At 42.6% G+C, this 22,197-nt stretch overlaps 1 protein-coding gene across 2 annotated transcripts in view; it reads right to left on the bottom strand.

The window, feature by feature from the left end:
- LOC106590681 (procollagen-lysine,2-oxoglutarate 5-dioxygenase 2) overlaps positions 1–22,197 on the bottom strand; it is a 131,877-nt gene that overhangs the window by 43,000 nt on the left and 66,680 nt on the right. For both annotated transcript variants that reach the window (XM_014181840.3, XM_014181839.3), the window contains exons 8-10: positions 17,026–17,127; positions 10,257–10,382; positions 9,733–9,854 (exon numbers count right to left, since the gene is read on the bottom strand). In XM_014181840.3, coding sequence (XP_014037315.3) covers positions 9,733–9,854; positions 10,257–10,382; positions 17,026–17,127 — 350 coding nt within the window. The remainder of the gene's footprint in view (positions 1–9,732; positions 9,855–10,256; positions 10,383–17,025; positions 17,128–22,197) is intronic.

Genomic DNA, 22,197 nt, shown 5'->3' on the forward strand with positions numbered 1-22,197 from the left:
TCACTATGAGTCTGTTAGTTAGTTCACTATGAGCCTGTTAGTTAGTTAGTTCACTATGAGCCTGTTAGTTAGTTCTCTATGAGCGTGTTAGTTAGTTAGTTCTCTATGAGTCTGTTAGTTAGTTAGTTCTCTATGAGCCTGTTAGTTAGTTAGTTCTCTATGAGCCTGTTAGTTAGTTCTCTATGAGCCTGTTAGTTAGTTAGTTCACTATGAGCCTGTTAGTTAGTTAGTTCACTATGAGCCTGTTAGTTAGTTAGTTCACTATGAGCCTGTTAGTTAGTTAGTTCACTATGAGCCTGTTAGTTAGTTAGTTCTCTATGAGCCTGTTAGTTAGTTAGTTCTCTATGAGCCTGTTAGTTAGTTAGTTCTCTATGAGCCTGTTAGTTAGTTCACTATGAGCCTGTTAGTTAGTTAGTTCTCTATGAGCCTGTTTGTTAGTTAGTTCTCTATGAGCCTGTTAGTTAGTTAGTTAGTTCTCTATGAGCCTGTTAGTTAGTTAGTTCTCTATGAGCCTGTTAGTTAGTTCACTATGAGCCTGTTAGTTAGTTAGTTAGTTCACTATGAGCCTGTTAGTTAGTTAGTTCTCTATGAGCCTGTTAGTTAGTTAGTTCACTATGAGTCTGTTAGTTAGTTCACTATGAGCCTGTTAGTTAGTTAGTTCACTATGAGCCTGTTAGTTACTTAGTTAGTTCACTATGAGCCTGTTAGTTAGTTAGTTCTCTATGAGCCTGTTAGTTAGTTAGTTCTCTATGAGCCTGTTAGTTAGTTAGTTAGTTCTCTATTAAGCCTGTTAGTTAGTTAGTTCTCTATGAGCCTGTTAGTTAGTTAGTTCACTATGAGCCTGTTAGTTAGTTAGTTAGTTCACTATGAGCCTGTTAGTTAGTTAGTTCTCCATGAGCCTGTTAGTTAGTTCTCTATGAGCCTGTTAGTTAGTTAGTTCACTATGAGCCTGGTAGTTAGTTAGTTCACTATGAGCCTGGTAGTTAGTTAGTTCACTATGAGCCTGTTAGTTAGTTAGTTCACTATGAGCCTGTTAGTTAGTTAGTTCACTATGAGCCTGTTAGTTAGTTAGTTCACTATGAGCCTATTAGTTAGTTAGTTAGTTAGTTCTCTATGAGCCTGTTAGTTAGTTAGTTCACTATGAGCCTGTTAGTTAGTTAGTTCTCTATGAGCCTGTTAGTTAGTTAGTTCTCTATGAGCCTGTTAGTTAGTTAGTTCACTATGAGCCTGTTAGTTAGTTAGTTAGTTCACTATGAGCCTGTTAGTTAGTTAGTTCTCTATGAGCCTGTTAGTTAGTTAGTTCACTATGAGCCTGTTAGTTAGTTAGTTCACTATGAGCCTGTTAGTTAGTTAGTTCTCTATGAGCCTGTTAGTTAGTTCTCTATGAGCCTGTTAGTTAGTTAGTTCACTATGAGCCTGTTAGTTAGTTAGTTCACTATGAGCCTGTTAGTTAGTTCTCTATGAGCCTGTTAGTTAGTTAGTTCACTATGAGCCTGTTAGTTATTTCTCTATGAGCCTGTTAGTTAGTTAGTTAGTTCTCTATGAACCTGTTAGTTAGTTAGTTCTCTATGAGCCTGTTAGTTAGTTAGTTAGTTCACTATGAGCCTGTAAGTTCTCTATGAGTCTGTTAGTTAGTTAGTTCACTATGAGCCTGTTAGTTAGTTAGGTAGTTCACTATGAGCCTGTTAGTTAGTTAGTTCTCTATGAGCCTGTTAGTTAGTTAGTTCACTATGAGCCTGTTATAAGTTAGTTCTCTATGAGCCTGTTAGTTAGTTAGTTCTCTATGAGCCTGTTAGTTAGTTAGTTCACTATGAGCCTGTTAGTTAGTTCTCTATGAGTCTGTGAGTTAGTTAGTTCACTATGAGCCTGTTAGTTAGTTCTCTATGAGCCTGTTAGTTAGTTAGTTCACTATGAGCCTGTTACTTAGTTCACTATGAGCCTGTTAGTTAGTTAGTTCTCTATGAGCCTGTTAGTTAGTTATTTCTCTATGAGCCTGTTAGTTAGTTAGTTAGTTAGTTCTCTATGAGCCTGTTAGTTAGTTAGTTCACTATGAGCCTGTTAGTTAGTTCTCTATGAGCCTGTTAGTTAGTTAGTTCTCAATGAGCCTGTTAGTTAGTTAGTTCTCTATGAGCCTGTTAGTTAGTTAGTTCACTATGAGCCTGTTAGTTAGTTAGTTCTCAATGAGCCTGTTAGTTAGTAAGTTCTCTATGAGCCTGTTAGTTAGTTAGTTCTCTATGAGCCTGTTAGTTAGTTAGTTCACTATGAGCCTGTTAGTTAGTTAGTTCTCTATGAGCCTGTTAGTTAGTTAGTTCTCTATGAGCCTGTTAGTTAGTTAGTTAGTTCTCTATGAGCCTGTTAGTTAGTTCTCTATGAGCCTGTTAGTTAGTTAGTTCTCTATGAGCCTGTTAGTTAGTTAGTTCACTATGAGCCTGTTAGTTAGTTAGTTCACTATGAGCCTGTTAGTTAGTTAGTTCACTATGAGCCTGTTAGTTAGTTCACTATGAGCCTGTTAGTTAGTTAGTTCTCTATGAGCCTGTTAGTTAGTTCTCTATGAGCCTGTTAGTTAGTTAGTTCACTATGAGCCTGTTAGTTGGTTAGTTCTCTATGAGCCTGTTAGTTAGTTAGTTCACTATGGGCCTGTTAGTTAGTTAGTTCACTATGAGCCTGTTAGTTAGTTAGTTAGTTAGTTCTCTATGAGCCTGTTAGTTAGTTAGTTCTCTATGAGCCTGTTTGTTAGTTAGTTCTCTATGAGCCTGTTAGTTAGTTAGTTCTCTATGAGCCTGTTAGTTAGTTCACTATGAGCCTGTTAGTTAGTTAGTTCTCTATGAGCCTGTTAGTTAGTTAGTTCTCTATGAGCCTGTTAGTTAGTTAGTTAGTTCTCTATGAGCCTGTTAGTTAGTTAGTTCTCTATGAGCCTGTTAGTTAGTTAGTTAGTTCACTATGAGCCTGTTAGTTAGTTAGTTCACTATGAGCCTGTTAGTTAGTTCACTATGAGCCTGTTAGTTAGTTAGTTCTCTATGAGCCTGTTAGTTAGTTCTCTATGAGCCTGTTAGTTAGTTAGTTCTCTATGAGCCTGTTAGTTAGTTAGTTCTCTATGAGCCTGTTAGTTAGTTAGTTCTCTATGAGACTGTTAGTTAGTTAGTTCACTATGAGCCTGTTAGTTAGTTAGTTCTCTATGAGCCTGTTAGTTAGTTCACTATGAGCGTGTTATTTAGTTAGTTCACTATGAGCCTGTTACTTAGTTAGTTCACTATGAGCCTGTTAGTTAGTTAGTTCACTATGAGCCTGTTAGTTAGTTCACTATGAGCCTGTTAGTTAGTTAGTTCTCTATGAGCCTGTTAGTTAGTTAGTTCTCTATGAGCCTGTTAGTTAGTTAGTTCACTATGAGCCTGTTAGTTAGTTAGTTCTCTATGAGGCTGTTAGTTAGTTAGTTCACTATGAGCCTGTTAGTTAGTTAGTTCTCTAAGAGCCTGTTAGTTAGTTAGTTCACTATGAGCATGTTAGTTAGTTAGTTCTCTATGAACCTTTAGTTAGTTAGTTCTCTATGAGCCTGTTAGTTAGTTCTCAACGAGCCTGTTAGTTAGTTCTCAACGAGCCTGTTAGTTAGTTCTCTATGAGCCTGTTAGTTAGTTAGTTAGTTCTCTATGAGCCTGTTAGTTAGTTAGTTCTCTATGAGCCTGTTAGTTAGTTCACTATGAGCCTGTTAGTTAGTTAGTTCACTATGAGCCTGTTAGTTAGTTCTCTATGAGCCTGTTAGTTAGTTAGTTCTCTATGTGCCTGTTAGTTAGTTAGTTCTCTATGAGCCTGTTAGTTAGTTAGTTCTCTATGAGCCTGTTAGTTAGTTCTCTATGAGCCTGTTAGTTAGTTAGTTCACTATGAGCCTGTTAGTTAGTTAGTTCACTATGAGCCTGTTAGTTAGTTAGTTCACTATGAGCCTGTTAGTTAGTTCTCTATGAGCCTGTTAGTTAGTTAGTTCTCTATGAGCCTGTTAGTTAGTTAGTTCTCTATGAGCCTGTTAGTTAGTTCACTATGAGCCTGTTAGTTAGTTAGTTCTCTATGAGCCTGTTAGTTAGTTAGTTCTCTATGAGCCTGTTAGTTAGTTAGTTAGTTCTCTAGGAGCCTGTTAGTTAGTTAGTTCTCTATGAGCCTGTTAGTTAGTTAGTTCACTATGAGCCTGTTAGTTAGTTAGTTAGTTAGTTAGTTAGTTCACTATGAGCCTGTTAGTTAGTTAGTTCTCTATGAGCCTGTTAGTTACTTAGTTCACTATGAGTCTGTTAGTTAGTTCACTATGAGCATGTTAGTTAGTTACTTCACTATGAGCCTGTTAGTTAGTTCTCTATGAGCCTGTTAGTTAGTTAGTTCTCTATGAGCCTGTTAGTTAGTTAGTTCTCTATGAGCCTGTTAGTTAGTTCACTATGAGCCTGTTAGTTCGTTAGTTCACTATGAGCCTGTTAGTTAGTTAGTTCTCTATGAGCCTGTTAGTTAGTTCTCTATGAGCCTGTTAGTTAGTTAGTTCTCTATGAGCCTGTTAGTTAGTTAGTTCACTATGAGCTTGTTAGTTAGTTAGTTCTCTATGAGCCTGTTAGTTAGTTAGTTCACTATGAGCCTGTTAGTTAGTTAGTTCTCTATGAGCCTGTTAGTTAGTTAGTTCACTATGAGCCTGTTAGTTAGTTATTTCTCTATGAGCCTGTTAGTTAGTTATCTATGCGCCTGTTAGTTAGTTAGTTCACTATGAGCCTGTTAGTTAGTTAGTTCACTATGAGCCTGTTAGTTAGTTCTCTATGAGCCTGTTAGTTAGTTAGTTCTCTATGAGCCTGTTAGTTAGTTAGTTAGTTAGTTAGTTAGTTAGTTAGTTAGTTAGTTAGTTAGTTAGTTCTCTATGTGCCTGTTAGTTAGTTAGTTCTCTATGAGCCAGTTAGTTAGTTAGTTAGTTAGTTAGTTAGTTAGTTAGTTAGTTAGTTAGTTAGTTAGTTAGTTAGTTAGTTAGTTAGTTAGTTAGTTAGTTAGTTAGTTAGTTAGTTCTCTATGAGCCTGTTAGTTAGTTAGTTCACTATGAGCCTGTTAGTTAGTTCTCTGAGCCCGTTAAAGTATGCTGTAATGGAGGATTATGTATTGATCTGAAGATTACAGAACGGTAATAACCCTTAAGCCCAGTTCACATCTAACAGACGAGACGAGACAGTTTTATAACAAATGCTGCTAGCTCAGTGAGCAGGCTAGACAGGACAAACAGGTCTGGGACCAGGCTAGCTCAGTGAGCATGAGGCCTATAGCATGTTGGCATGGCAATATGACAACAGACTATATTACTCAACACAGAATGCTCAGGATACGGGATAGAGGATAGATGGATAGGGGATAGATGGATAGGGGATTTGGGGATAGGGGGATAGATGGATAGGGGGATAGGGGATAGATGGATAGGGTGATAGGGGATAGATGGATAGTGGGATAGGGGATAGATGGATAGGGGATAGATGGATAGGGGGATAGGGTGATAGGGGATAGATGGATAGGGGGATAGGGTGATAGGAGATAGGGTGATAGGGGATAGGGGGATAGGGGATAGGGTGATAGGGGATAGGGGATAGGGTGATAGGGGATAGGGGATAGGGTGATAGGGGATAGATGGATAGGGGGATAGGGGATAGATGGATAGGGGATAGATGGATAGGGGGATAGGGTGATAGGGGATAGGGTGATAGGGGATAGGGGATAGATGGATAGGGGATAGGGTGATAGGGTGATAGGGGATAGGGGATAGATGGATAGGGTGATAGGGTGATAGGGGATAGGGTGATAGGGGATAGGGGATAGATGGATAGGGGGATAGGGGATAGATGGATAGGGGGATAGGGGGATAGGGGGATAGGGGATAGATGGATAGGGGATAGGGTGATAGGGGATAGATGGATAGGGGATAGGGTGATAGGGGATAGGGTGATAGGGGATAGGGGGATAGGGTGATAGGGGATAGGGTGATAGGGGATAGGGTGATAGGGGGATAGGGGATAGATGGATAGGGGATAGGGTGATAGGGGATAGGGTGATAGGGGATAGGGTGATAGGGGATAGGGTGATAGGGGGATAGGGTGATAGGAGATAGGGGGATAGGGGATAGATGGATGGAGGATAGGGGTTAGATGGATAGGGGATAGATGGATAGGGGATAGATGGATAGGGGATAGATGGATAGGGGATAGATGGATAGGGGGATAGGGTGATAGGGGATAGGGTGATAGGGGATAGGGTGATAGGGGATAGGGGGATAGGGTGATAGGGGATAGGGTGATAGGGGATAGGGAGATAGAGGGATAGGGGGATAGGGGATAGGGTGATAGATGGATAGGGGATAGGGTGATAGGGTGATAGGGGATAGGGTGATAGGGGATAGGGGGATAGATGGATAGGGGATAGATGGATAGGGGATAGGTGGATAGATGGATAGATGGATAGGGGGATAGGGGGATAGGGGATAGATGGATAGGGGGATAGATGGATAGGGGATAGATGGATAGGGGGATAGGGGATAGATGGATAGGGGATAGATGGATAGAGGGATAGATGGATAGGGGGATAGGGGGATAGGGGATAGATGGATAGGGGGATAGATGGATAGGGGATAGATGGATAGATGGATAGGGGGATAGGGGGATAGGGGATAGATGGATAGGGGGATAGGTGTGATAGGGGATAGATGGATAGGGGGATAGGGGATAGATGGATAGGGGGATAGATGGATAGGGGGATAGGGGATAGATGGATAGGGGATAGGGGTGATAGGGGATAGGGGTATAGTGGATAGGGGATAGGGGATAGTTGGATAGGGGATAGATGGATAGGGGATAGATGGATAGGGGGATATGGGTGATAGTGGATAGGGGGATAGATGGATAGGGGGATAGATGGATAGGGGGATAGGGTGATAGGGGATAGGGGTATAGGGGTGATAGGGGATAGGGGTATAGTGGATAGGGGATAGGGGATAGATGGATAGGGGGATAGATGGATAGGGGGATATGGGTGATAGTGGATAGGGGGATAGATGGATAGGGGTGATAGTCTCTGCTGCGAAAGTGTTATCCCGTGCTCCTGATATTGACCCTGGCTACTGTAAATACCAGTCATGGCTCTGCATGGTTCTGCGTAGCCTAGAGAAGACATGTGGGAACATTCACACACTGTTCTCTGATGACACAAGTCTCTGAAGTTCTGGCTTCAGATGAGATGAGGTGTAGGTCTATCTCTTTATTTAAACAGGGAGTCACATTGAGATTAAAATCTATTTTACAATAGAGCCCTGTACACATTACAATAAAAACAGAATATTAAAACAACATACACGTGTATAAAACAATAAAATTCAGCACAATAAAAAATAAATAATAAAAACATATTTAATTAAAATCAATCACATTCAACTACGTAGAGGTCCTCAATCAATAGTGTAAACTTCCTGAGTGACATCAGCACATCTGGCTGGCACGAAGCGCCAGGCTCCCCAGCATTGGGCACTCCTGCCACCATCATTATGCACACGCATCAGCGATTATTGGACTCACCTGGACTCAATCACCTCTGTCATTACCTTCCCTTTATATGTCTGGTTCCCCCGCTCTGTTCCCTGCTTTAGCATTGATTGTCCTATGTCCTTGTTTACCCGTGTGCCGACGCTGTGCCAGTCTTGTTACCTGTTTGTTCCTGATTAAATGTTGACTCCCCGTACCTGCTTCTCATCTCTGGCGTCGGTCCTTACACTAACTGCAGTGAACTTTGCAGATTGTTCCACAAATTTGGGGCATAAAAACAAAACAGATTGGAGTGATCTCTAGTGTTACCCATTCCTGTGAACGGGTTTGGTAATTTATGATTTATTTATGATAATTTATGAGGTTACATACAGAGGGAGTTTCTGTCAGGTTGCTAAGCAAATAAATCAAAGAGAATTCAGCTCTCTTCTTACAGACAGAGAGGTCCATCCCACATTTTTATACAGACTACAATGATGAGTCCTAAAATTGTCCCCTGTGATAAAAACGTATTGCTCAGTGGTAGACGGCGTCCAGGTTGTGACCGCGTGCATGTAAACAATATCACAAAAAAAATCCAATACAGGGAGAAGCGTTGTTTGAACAATCTTTCTCCTATTTTTAATACTAAGATTTATTTTGATATAAAAAAAAAAAACAAGCTTGGATCTTAGCTTCTTTTTTAGCATCAGAAAGACTTTCTTCCCATTGGATACAAACTGGTTGAATCCATTTTGTTTGGATACAAACTGGTTGAATCCATTTTGTTTCAACGTAATTTGTCAATTTATTGTGACGTGGAAAATGTTTTGGATTAAAAACGTTTTTTTTTTAAAAACGAATCAAAGTAAACTGTTGTTTTTTTTTTTTTTAGGGTTCAAAAATTTCAATCACAGGATTATGTTCTCATTGTAACCCATTTTCAACATAGACAAACCTTGTTATGAAATATGTTGAATTTGTACCTTTGAAACAACGTTAGATCTTCAACCTTATACCCACTATCAGAAAAAACAAACAATAGGCTGGCCAGCACCTCTAAAGCTACCCATTCATGGTGTTAACCAAGCCCTACCTAGCTATGATATTTATCAAGGACTACTACCAATGTCCTATCTCTCAATAACTAAATAGATTCACAGTTGCTGTCAAAGTCATTCCAAAGGGAAGGTTTAACAGAGCTTAGGACAATACTTTATAAGTCATATATGTGCTGTATTTCTTTTTCTCCGGGCCCCCGAATGGCACAGCGGTCTAAGTCACTGCATCTCAGTGCTAGAGGCGTCACTACAGACCTTGGTTCAATTCCAGTCTGTATCACAACTGGCCGTGATTGGGAGTCCCATAGGGTGGGGGTGTGTGTGTGTGTGTGTGTGTGTGTGTGTGTGTGAGACAAGCTTACATTACTGCTTACCATGAAAGGCTCCAGAGCAATTAGCCTTAAGTCAAAGTAAATATTCAACTCAAGAAGCTCAGATGTTGAGTTGGAAACGGAAGATCAGTCACTCTGATGTTGAAATATGTAGGTGCTCGTATTTAGACACCGTTTCCAACTCAACATCACAGTGACTGAGCTTCCGTTTCCAACTCAACATCAGAGTGACTGAGCTTCCGTTTCCAACTCAACATCAGAGTGACTGAGCTTCCGTTTCCAACTCAACATCAGAGTGACTGAGCTTCCGTTTCCAACTCAACATCAGAGTGACTGAGCTTCCGTTTCCAACTCAACATCCGAGTGACTGAGCTTCAGTTTCCAACTCAATATCAGAGTGACTGAGCTTCCGTTTCCAACTCAACATCCGAGTAACTGAGCTTCAGTTTCCAACTCAATATCAGAGTGACTGAGCTTCCGTTTCCAACTCAACATCAGAGTGACTGAGCTTACGTTTCCAACTCAATATCAGAGTGACTGAGCTTCCGTTTCCAACTCAATATCAGAGTGACTGAGCTTCCGTTTCCAACTCAATATCAGAGTGACTGAGCTTCCGTTTCCAACTCAATATCAGAGTGACTGAGCTTCAGTTTCCAACTCAATATCAGAGTGACTGAGCTTCCGTTTCCAACTCAACATCAGAGTGACTGATCTTCTTGATTTGAATATTTACTTTGACTTAAGGCTAATTGCTCTGGAGCCTTTCATGGTACGCGATAATGTAAGCTTGTTATTCACACACACACAGGTCTGGTAGCGTACTGTACGTACATGCCCATGTTTCTGGCCTCTCCTTGGCTCAAGTTCTCCTCCGGACCCACAACCTTGAAGCTGTTAAACACATCTTTACTCTCCTCCCAAAACCTCTGGATGTCTCTCTCATGGTAAACCTCCTGAAGACAGAGAGAGAGGGAGAGAGAAGGTGAGAGAGGGTGAGAGAGAAAGAGAGAGAGACCTTTTGTGAGTGTAATGTTTAGTGTTAATTTTTATTGTTTCTTTTACTTCTGTTTATTATCTACTTGACTCGCTTTGGCAATGTTAACATATGTTTCCCATGCCAATAAAGCCGTTCATTTGAGTAAAAAAATAAATGAATTGAGAGGGAGAGAGAGAGAGAGAGAGAGAGAGAGAGAGAGAGAGAGAGAGAGAGAGAGAGAGAGAAACATAGTTATTACTAATATTATATTTAAAGACAGCTGAGAGAGAGGAGAGTACATGGTTGATGAATTAGGTGCTGTGTCTTGGATGCCATAATTGAGTCTATCCAGAGCCAAGGTCCAGCTGCAGTTACTCACGTTGTTATGAACGAAGATGTTGAGTTTATCTTTGGGGTAGTCGAGGGTCACAAGTCTCTGGAAGAATTCAGAGAGGAAAGGAGTGGGCTGTTCGATAAACACTCCAACCATCACAGTGGGATACTCCTGTTTAAAAAAATAAATAAAATACATACTTTTTATTAAACAAAACTTAACGACACGTTGCAGTTACGGAAAGATGTTTTCAATAACTCGTACCTTTGGGGCCATACCTGAAAACATTAGTTTAAGTTCAAGGTTAAGTTTAAGCATCAGCCAATTAAAATCATTGATATAGTGTAGTGTGTGTCACGTCCTGACCAGTAAAAGGGGTTATTTGTTATTGTAGTTTGGTCAGGACGTGGCAGGGGGTGTTTGTTTTATGTGTTTCGGGGGTTTTTTGGTTTATGTTCTATGTTAGTATATTTTTATGTTTGTTCTAGGTTGTCTATTTCTATGTTGAAGTTTCTTGGGTTGACCTTCAATTGGAGGCAGCTGTACCTCGTTGCCTCTAATTGAAGGTCCTATTTAGTAGGGGTGTTTTTTTCCTTGTGTTTTGTGTATGTTGCACCTGACGGGACTGTTTACGGTCGTTTTGTTGTTTTGTTGATTTTGAGTTAATAAAGTGAATAAGAGCACGTCACACGCCGCGTCTTGGTCCCCATTAGATGACCCACGTTACAACGTGAGAGAACGCTACATTGTAGCTGGTCCCATCTGATAACCTGGTACCTGTTAGCCCTATGCTAACCTCATCAGGTGGTAGTGATTACTTCCTGTAACAAATTCCTCATTAGCCTATCAAAGATCTTAAAACTTTTTCTCCACAAACTAATGGCATTTCTTAAAATAAGTCAACTCAGCCACCAGAGGAATTTAACATGTAAACCTTGAATTTGGAGGTTGACCTATTTTAAGAAATGCCTATTTTAAGAAAAAGTTTAAGATCTTTGATAGGCTAATGAGGAATTTGTTACAGGAAATTGTCACTGCGGCCTGGTGAGGATATCATTGGACTAACATTTTCAATTAGCTCATGCTTAAACTTAACCCTTGCTCCCGAGTGGCGGCGCAAGGGTCAAAGGCACTGCAACGCTGTGCTAAAGGCGTCACTACAGATCCTGGTTTGATTCCAGGCTGTATCACAACCATTTGTGATTAGGAGTCCCACAGGGTTTGGTCGGGGTAGGCCGTCATTGTAAATAAGAATTTGTCCTTAATAACTAACTCGGCTTAGTTAAATAAAGGTTAAATAAAAACATATTGGCTAGTATGACCTCACGACATCTTACATTAAGAACTAACGTCTCGCCAACACTTTACCTCATCGCTCATGAACAGAAAACAAAATGCATTGTTAAAAGTGAACACCTGCCACAAACCGTAAACAACAACACAACGGCAACAAAGAGTGCAGATCCAAACAGCCCAGTATGTCTGGACAAAATCAGAGTCATGAAGAGAAAGTAGACAGAGGAGAGAGTTCTTTCCCATGACTCTCTCTCTCTGAGCCTGCAGCTCAAAACAGCTCTACAGGGCTAGCCTTGCCTTTCTCCTCTTGACCATGTTAAAGACCAGGCCTTTAAAGACCGGCCTGGGATGAAAAGGGACCCGGTTGAAACCATCTAATTTGTGAGTTCCGCCACGGCTCAGAGTTCCAGAACTTCCAAGCATGGAAGGGTCACCCAGGGATCAAGCCAGTGGTCCCTTAAATTGTTACCGGCAAAGAGGACGGAAAGAAAAACAATGAGAGAGAGAGAGAGAGAGCGAGAGAGCGAGAGAGAGAGAGAGAGAGAGAGAGAGAGAGAGAGAGAGAGAGAGAGAGAGAGAGAGAGGATGCTGCAGAATCTCAGAGTAGTTGACAGGACCTCTGCCTACAGAGACAGCCTTCCAACATTAGCAGGTCAGTGGCAACAACGTGTCTGTGTGCTGGTAGGACCTAGACCCTCTCCCAAAATCACAGTGTACATAGCAAGAGGACCGGCAATGACCCAGGCTGACCGTATCCTTTAAACATGCAAGACATACTCTCTCTTTTCTCTCTCTCTCTCTCTCTCTCTCCCTCACACCTTTTCCTCACAAACAGGCAGGGCACAGCAGGCCCAGTGTTCCTGAACCACCCCGCTCTGTTGGAAGTTGAACTCTTGGATGCATTTACCCCACAGTCCAGAACTTCCTCCAGCCAGACTAGTATAGTCCTGTAAGTCTGAATTCCCTCCACTCAGACTAATATAGTCCTGTAAGTCTGAATTCCCTTCACTCAGACTAATATAGTCCTGTAAGTCTGAATTCCCTCCACCCAGACTAATATAGTCCAGTAAGTCCGAATTCCCTCCACCCAGACTAATATAGTCCTGTAAGTCTGAACTTCCTCCACCCAGACTAATATAGTCCAGTAAGTCTGAATTCCCTCCACCCAGACGAATATAGTCCTGTAAATCTGAACTTCCTCCACTCAGACTAATATAGTCCAGTAAGTCTGAATTCCCTCCACCCAGACTAATATAGTCCAGTAAGTCTTTTTCTGAATAACAAAGCAGTGAGAAATGTCTGTGACTCTCATCTCACCCTCAGCCTCCAATAAATACCCTGCCCAGATGAGAGACTTGTCCGTTCCTTGTATTTAGTGGTAGTCTGGTAGAAGAGGGTTCATTGAGGACATCTTCTAGACATTCTCACAAAGATGTCTTTTATACAGCGTGGTTGGCTTGTATTGAGTTAGCTCCAGATACAGTTAAATATAGTGAATCCATCCCATTCATATACCTCACAGTGAAGTCTCTGCATGGGAAAAGAGACTCTCTGAAGACATCTGAATTCAGTATACAGTAACGGTCAAAAGTTTTCGAACACCTACTCATTCAAGGGTTTTTCTTTAATTTTACTATTTTCTACATACATGAAGACATCAAAACTATGAAATAACACATATGGAATCATGTAGTAACCAAAAAAAGTGTTGTTCAAATAGCCACACTTTGCCTTGATGACACCTTTGCACACTCTTGGCATTCTCTCAACCAGCTCCACCTGGAATGATTTTCCAAAAGTATTGAAAGAGTTCCCACATATGCTGAGCACTTGTTGGCTGCTTATCCTTCACTCTGCGGTCCGATTCATCCCAAACCATCTCAATTTGGTTGAGGTCGGGGGATTGTGGAGGCCAGGTCATCTGATGCAGCACTCCATCATTTTGCTTATTGGTCAAATAGCCCTTACACAGCCTGGAGATGTGTTGGGTCATTGTCCTGTTGAAAAACAAATTATTGTCCCACTAAGCCCAAACCAGATGGGATGGCATATCGCTGCAGAATGCTGTTGTAGCCATGCTGGTTAACTGTGCCGTGAATTCTAAATAAATCACAGTCAGTCTCACCAGCAAAGCACCCCCACACCATCATACCTCCTCCATGCTTCACGGTGGGAACCACACATGCGGAGATCATCCAATTTGGACTCTAGACCAAAGGACACATTTCCACCAGTCTAATGTTCATTGCTCGTGTTTCTTGGCCCAAGCAAGTCTCTTCTTCTTATTGGTGTCCTTTAGTAGTAGTTTCTTTGCAGCAATTCAACCATGAAGGCCTGATTCACACAGTTTCTACAATGTGATACAGTGAATTATAAGTGGAATAATCTGTCTGTAAACAATTGTTGGAAAAATGACTTCTGTCATGCACAAAGTAGATGTCCTAACCACCTTCCCAAAACTATAGTTTGTTAACAAGAAATTTGTGGAGTGGTTGAAAAACAAGTTTTAATGACTCCAACCTAAGTGCATTTAAACTGTATGTCTATAGAGACAGTTACTCCTGTCAGTGATATGTCTGTTCAGACATTGCCTGCCTTGGCTGAACTTTGTGAGAGAAAGAAATTCTGCTGACCGCAGTAATTTACCCCGGGTGGATACAAGCCTTACTGAACAAGCCACTAAAAAGATGGCTGGTTGACAGTGACACCCCTTTAAGTGAAGCTCAATGAAAACCCAAAAGCCATTTCCTCTACCACAGCAGTTCTCTGCTTCCTCTACCTAGAGTGCTCTTTTAGTAAGGGTCTGCAGGGACACAGGGCACACGGCCTGGTATTATTGGACTGGGAGGGTCACATGCAGCGTAGACCGGGCAAACGCATGTTGATATTTTGTACATCCACACCAGACGCGATCCAGATACGATCCAGATGTGATCCAGATACGATCCAGATACGATCCAGATACGATCCAGACACGATCCAGATACGATCCAGACGCGATCCAGACGCGATCCAGACGCGATCCAGACGCGATCCAGACACGATCCAGACACGATCCAGACACGATCCAGACATGCAGGTTGAAATAGCAAAACCAACTCTGAACCAACTATATTACATTTGAGGACAGGTCGAAACAAATGAAACATTCATGGACATTTAGCTAGCTAGCTTGCTTGTTGCTAGCTAATTTGTCCTGGGATATGAACATTGGGTTGTTTTTTTTTTTTTTATTATTTACCTGAAATGCACAAGGTCCTTTTTCTGGATCTTTGTAGAATTTTGACCCATTTTGAGTCACACAAAATAGTGTGTCCTCGACTACGTTATTTAATCCACAGATAAAAGGGGAAACTATTAGTTTCTAGTAATTTCTTCAGTAGTAGGAGGAGGGGGAGTTGGAGGAAGAGAGAGAGGAGGAGAGAGGAGGAGGAGGAGGAGGAAGAGGAGGAGGAGGAGGAGGAGAGAGGAGGATATTTTATTTTGATTTCTTTTAGTCCTCATTTGGACTAATCTTCCAAGAGTCCTTAAACAGTAAAATACAATTTATAATACGATCACATTTTCACATATAACACAGTGTTACAAACAGACATAATACACTGACATATTGACCAGATAAATACTCTAACAGTCTATAAAGATAGATTGATTCTTCATCTACCATTGTCCTGCACAACTTTCCTATGTATTATATTTAAATGGTTTTAAAGTATTGTTTGAATTTATATATTGAAAAGTTTCTGGTTTGCTCAGATAAATTATTCCAAATCTTCATTGCTCTAAATAGAAATGTTATTTTGACTATTTCTCATTTCTGTCTGGATAACCCATACAGTTGAAGTCAGAAGTTTACATCCACTTAGGTTGGAGTCATTAAAACTTGTATTTCAACCACTCCACAAATTTCTTATTAACAAACTAGTTTTGGCAAGTCGGTTAGGACATCTACTTTGTGCATGACACAAGTCATTTTTCCAACAATTGTTTAGAGACAGATTATTTCACTTATAATTCACTGTATCACAATTCCAGTGGGTCAGAAGTTTACATACACTAAGTTGACTGTGCCTTTAAACATCATGGACAATTCCAGAAAATGATGTCATGGCTTTAGAAGCTTCTGATAGGCTAATTGACATCATTTGAGTTAATTGGAGGTGTACCTGTGGATATATTTCAAGGCCTACCTTCAATCTCAGTGCCTCTTTGCTTGACATCATGGGAAAATCTAAACTTCTGACCCACTGGGAATGTGATGAAAAAAATTAAAGCTGAAATAAATCATTCTCTCTACTATTATTCTGACATTTCACATTCTTAAAATAAAGTGGGGATCCTAACTGACCTAAAACGGAATTTTTACTAGGATTAAATGTCAGGATTGGTGAAAAACTAAGTTTAAATGTATTTGGCTAAGGGGTACAACTGTAGATGGTGGACAATCTAACTGACTGAATGTCTGTCTCTTACCAACTGAATACTGTTGTGAATAAAGTTTGGCCGTTTTAAATGGTGTTTATTATGAAATAAAAGAAGCAGTTTTTTTTCAATTATCTTATTGATCGATGACCAACCAAGAGCATTGAGCATGACTACAACAGTAGAACCATATCTCCACCTTAAAACAATCCTTGCTGCTTTGTTCTGTGCAATCTACAGCCTCCTAATGTCACATGCTGAGGCATTTCCCCCCAGACCACAGGACAGTAGTTCATCAGACTTGTTTGCTTAAGAATCTTTCCTGGTAAATATTTAGCTATCCTTCTGATCATGCATGCAGTTTTTTACATAGATGATTTATTTGAGACGACCATGATAAGCATTTGTCTAGCTGCACTCCTAGTAGTTTGGTTTTTGCCACTTCCTCAATTTGTACTCCCCCCACACTTAATTGTAGAGGAGGAGAGAGGAGTTGGAGAAGGAGTGAGGAGGAGGAGAGGAGAGATGATGAGGAGGAGGAGGAGAGGAGAAGGGGGAGGAGAGTGGAGAAAAGAGGAGGAGAGAGGAGGAGGAGGAGGAGTTGGAGAAGGAGAGAGGAGGAGGAGAGAGGAGGTAGAGGAGAGAGGAAAAGGAGGAGCAGAGGAGGAGAAGAGAGAAGAGAAGGAGGAGGGGGAGGAGAGGGGGAGGAGGAGAGAGGAGGAGGAGAGAGGAGAGAGGAGGAGGGGGAGGGGGGAGGAGAGAGGACGATGGGGAGGAGGAGGGAGAGGAGAGAGGGGAAGGAGGAGAGAGGACAGGGGAGGAGGAGAGAAGAGGAGGAGGAGGAGGAGGAGGAGGAGGAGGAGGAGGAGGAGGAGGAGAGAGGAGGAGGAGGAGGGGAAGGAGGAGAGAGGAGGAGGGGGAGGAGGAGAGTGTAGGGGAAGGAGGAGAGGAGAGGAGAGGAGAGGAGAGGAGAGGAGAGGAGAGGAGAGGAGAGGAGAGGAGAGGAGAGGAGAGGAGAGGAGAGGAGAGGAGAGGAGAGGAGAGGAGAGGAGAGGAGAGGAGACGAGGAAATCTCAGGTTCTCAGGATTCACTCACTTTGAGCTGAGACAAATCCACCATGTTGTGGTCACAGACGCCACAGCCTCTCTCATAGTTCCAGGCATTGGGGATGTAGTTTCCTAGATAGTTCAAATACATCTGGAAGAAGAAAATAAAAAAGTAAATCATCACATGAATGAACAAAGAAACTTCATCTTTATTTTAAAGTTTAATTATCCTTTACAAAAACATTCTATAATTGGAAATAGAAGATGATTTAATCCCATGAGAAGTATATTCCGTGCTGGCGTTTGGTCCATGTGGTGATTCAGAGCAGGTCAGTAGGCCTGCGTTCCAAATGGCATCCTATCCTCTAGATAGTGCACTACTCTTCACCATAGCCCTGTGTGGGGGGGTAATGTAGGACTCACACTAGTGAGATGGTCCGTCTGGACTGAGAGGTCACTGACAGTTCAGAGCAGACGATTAAAGGCCAGAGCACCATAAACATTTCCTCTGTCAAATCTACACTGACTAAATGGACTGTAATTGTCCCAGTCTGAAGTCGCTTCCCAGAATTTAGCTGCAACAAGTCATTCTAGTTTAATTCACTCATCCTTCAGAGAAGTGTGTTCCCCTACTTACTAGTGTCAATGTGACCTGAGACAGAAATGAACAGCAGTTTGGACAAATAGCAATTTATCCAGAACAAAAATATATGTGATCCAGCCAATGATATCCCCATAGCACACACACACACACACTTACGCACACGCGCACACACACACACACACACACACACACACACACACACACACGCACGCACACACACACACACCACACACACACACACACACACACACACACACACACACACACACACACACACACACACACACACACACACACGCTGGAAGCACACACACACACACACTTACGCACACGCACACACACACACACTTATGCACGCACGCACACACACACACACACACACACTTACGCACACACACACTTACGCACATGCAAACGCGCACACACACACACACACACACACACACACACGCTGGAAGCATTTTAACAACAGTAGTGTTTGGATTCTTGTCTTGGCTAAACAACAACTGATTCTCTGGCAACTAATCCATGACAGAGCTGTTGGAGGTTAACTCTGTGGACGTTGTGTGTGTTTGTGGTTGTGATTACTGGAAGCTAGGGATCATCCACTTCATCTCGTCTGACGACAACAACCACACTACAGATGTCTTCTAGATGCAACTAACCCAGACTTTATTCAAAGGTAGTCCAGTTAAATTGTTGTGGTAATCCCAGATTAAGAGATGTAATCCCAGATGGAGAGATGTAATCCCATAATAAGAGATGTAATCCCAGATTGAGAGATGTAATCCCAGATTAAGAGATGTAATCCCAGATTAAGAGATGTAATCCCAGATTAAGAGATGTAATCCCAGGTTAAGAGATGTAATCCTGCTGTATACCTGACAGGCGGTTACAGATGAAAACTCTCTCTCCTCCGCAAAAAAGAAAGTGAAATCCCTCTCTCTCCCCCATCTCTCCATCTTCCTCCCCATCTCTCCATCTTCCTCCCCATCTCTCCATCTGCCTCCCCATCTCTCCATCTTCCTCCCCATCTCTCCATCTTCCTCCCCACCTCTCCATCTTCCTCCCCACCTCTCCATCTTCCTCCCCATCTCTCCATCTTCCTCCCCATCTCTCCATCTTCCTCCCCACCTCTCCATCTTCCTCCCCATCTCTCCATCTTCCTCCCCACCTCTCCATCTTCCTCCCATAAAAGAGATAGGCCTCCAGCCAGCCCACTGTCTTCACTCTAATAACTCACTGACACTTCTCCACAGCTGCTGGTACGGGTTTACAGGCTGATTAATGAAACAACAGTCCCTGGGGGCTCCAGGCAAGGCCAAAGGGTCTGGAGGCATAACCAGGTTGGGCTGCACATCCTTGGGCCTTAGCGAGCCCCAACTCCAGCCTGGTTAGAGACCGTTGAGGCTAGCTGGACTGACTAGGGTCCTGGACCATGGTTGCTTCCCAAATGGCACCCTATTCCCTATATAGTGCACTACTTTAAACCAGGTCCATATGGCACCCTATTCCCTATATAGTGCACTACTTTGACCAGGGCCATATGGAACCCTATTCCCTATATAGTGCCTATTCCCTATATAGTGCACTATTTTAGACCAGAGCCCTATGACACCCTATTCCCTATATAGTGCATTACTTTGACCAGGGCCCTATGGAACCCTATTCCCTATATAGTGCACTACTTTAGACCAGGGCCCTATGTCACCCTATTCCCTATATAGTGCACTACTTTGACCAGGGCCCTATGGAACCCTATTCCCTATATAGTGCACTACTTTAGACCAGGGCCCTATGTCACCCTATTCCCTATATAGTGCACTACTTTGACCAGGGCCCTATGTCACCCTATTCCCTATATAGTACACTACTTTGACCAGGGCCCTTTGGGAATAGAAGCCATTTGGGAAACACTTTAGGAATGAATGCAGCAGATGGTAGAGGGCTGTTGTTGAGGAGAATGACTCAACATTGTGGTGGGTGAGTTTGATGACGTGTGGTGGACACCAGAGAAGAGTGATGGGGCAGAGAGAGATGGAAAGCTGTGAAAAAAGGCCAGAGGGATAGAAAAGCCTCCCAAGAGAATGTATCTACCAGAAATCTCACCAGAACTCACTGACCTCAGAACTATGGAACTGCTACGGGGGGGGGGGGGAGGGCAGGAGAGAGAAGTTTAGGGGCTGGGAGAGGGAGGGGTTAGTAGGGATCGAGGGAGGGGTTAGTAGGGATCGAGGGAGGGGTTAGTAGGGATTGAGGGAGGGGTTAGTAGGGATCGATGAAGGGGGGAGGTATAGTGATATAGTGAGAGAGGGAAGTATGGAGGAGGGAGTGAGAGGGAAAGGCCGTCAGGGAGTAAGGAGGAGGGAGTGTTACCAAATGTTGGCCGGATTTTACTCCTCCACATAATGACCAGCTGGATTCCAGAGAAGTTCCCTCCACCCAGATTCTGAAGAACCCCATAACTCCCCCCCTCAAATACTTTTAGTATGGTGTTTACTCTATACAAGAGCAATGTAATGTTGACCGGAATGTCTTTACTTCAGCATCACTCTGTAGCATGCACTCCATTCAGTGCATACATAGTAAGTAATGCCTAACTTGGCTCACTAGTACTATATATGTAGTATCACACACAGGCTGATTGACACGTTAACAGCAGCACCATCTATTGGCTTGGCGACATCTCGTAACACCTTCCTTTACCCAACAAATTAAGATAACTCCTCCTCGACTCATAAACAGGAGAACTGGGGTTAAACCCTTGCCAGTGAAAACATTACACTAGTAATAAAAACATATAACTGTGTTCTTATTCAAGTATCTTAAATAAGCATCAACTTTAAAGTCAATACGCAGACTACCCTCATTCCCTCTTACAAAAAAAATACAAAACACAAAAAATATATAATCTTTTAGAGTATCTCACAGGCACTGCGATATTTGCCCTGGTTCTGGTGTGTGTCACGTCCTGACCATAGAAAGCTGTTATTTTCTATTGTAGAGTAGGTCAGGGCGTGACAGGGTTTTTTTCTAGTTTCGTTTTTCTACGTTGTTATGTTCTAGTTGTTGTATTTCTATGTTGGGTTTTGTTTGGGATGATATCCAATTAGAGGCAGCTGGTCCTCGTTGTCTCTAATTGGAGATCATACTTAAGTAGGTGTTTTTCCCCACCTGGGTTTGTGGGAGATTGTTTTTGAGTAAGTGTATGTTTCTACTCTGCGTCACGGTTTGCTGTTTTTTTTTTTTAGTTCTTTAGTTTATTGTGTATGTATCGCATAGTTTCACAGTGAAAATAAAATGTGGAACGACACACACACTGCACTTTGGTCCGAATGTCTTTTCTGTTTCTGCTGTATTTTTTATTTTTTTTTACCGTTCACTAGTACTTCATACGACCGGTCACTGAGTTGATCAGTGAATATGTCCAGAGTCCAATTGCTGGCTGAGTTGTTGTGGTTGAAAAGAACCCTTACTGCTTGTCCTTGGACGATGTTGGGCATGTGTGTCATAGTGGTGTTTAGCTGTCAATTACATTTAGCTGTCAATTACATTTTGTACCATTTGGGGTGTGAGCAGTTTTTTTCATGGTGGGTAGGATCGTGTGTGTGTGTGTGTGTGTGTGTGTGTGTGTGTGTGTGTGTGTGTGTGTGTGTGTGTGTGTGTGTGTGTGTGTGTGTGTGTGTGTGTGTGTGTGTCTGGACACCTAGAAAACTGTTAAATCCCTCTGTTGGATTATTCCTCCATTCCAACCCTGCTTTCCATGGGTCTTCACCATCCATCGCAGGCCTTTTTTAGGAGCTTTTTGGCATTACTTTGGCTTTGATACGGCGATGCCTTCACATGTTTAAAGTCCAACTCATCAGCACATTTTTATAAAGTCCATTCCGGAGAAAGGGTGGTCATTACTAGAAACAACAGTGTGGACAACGCCATGTCTGCTGAACTGCTTTGTGCAACATTCAATGATGGCGTCTGATGTGGTGTCAGTCAGCTTGTCGAACTCCTAGTAGTCCGAGTAATAATCGACCATTGAGGTAGTTGACTGTGAATAAGTCCATTCTGATCTTGGACCATGGGAGGGGATGGATTTGGTGGGGGGATGAGTGTCTCCTCTGGATGGATTTGGTGGGGGGACGAGTGTCTCCTCTGGATGGATTTGGTGGGGGGACGAGTGTCTCCTCTGGATGGATTTGGTGGGGGGACGAGTGTCTCTTCTGGATGGATTTGGTGGGGGGACGAGTGTCTCCTCTGGATGGATTTGGTGGGGGGACGAGTGTCTCCTCTGGATGGATTTGGTGGGGGGACGAGTGTCTCCTCTGGATGGATTTGGTGGGGGACGAGTGTCTCCTCTGGATGGATTTGGTGGGGGGATGAGTGTCTCCTCTGGATGGATTTGGTGGGGGGACGAGTGTCTCTTCTGGATGGATTTGGTGGGGGGATGAGTGTCTCCTCTGGATGGATTTGGTGGGGGGACGAGTGTCTCTTCTGGATGGATTTGGTGGGGGGATGAGTGTCTCCTCTGGATGGATTTGGTGGGGGGACGAGTGTCTCCTCTGGATGGATTTGGTGGGGGGACGAGTGTCTCCTCTGGATGGATTTGGTGGGGGGATGAGT

The sequence above is a fragment of the Salmo salar genome, chromosome 29 (genome assembly GCF_965601325.2).
Source record: "Salmo salar chromosome 29, fSalSal1, whole genome shotgun sequence".
NCBI classification, from domain to species: Eukaryota; Metazoa; Chordata; class Actinopteri; order Salmoniformes; family Salmonidae; genus Salmo; species Salmo salar.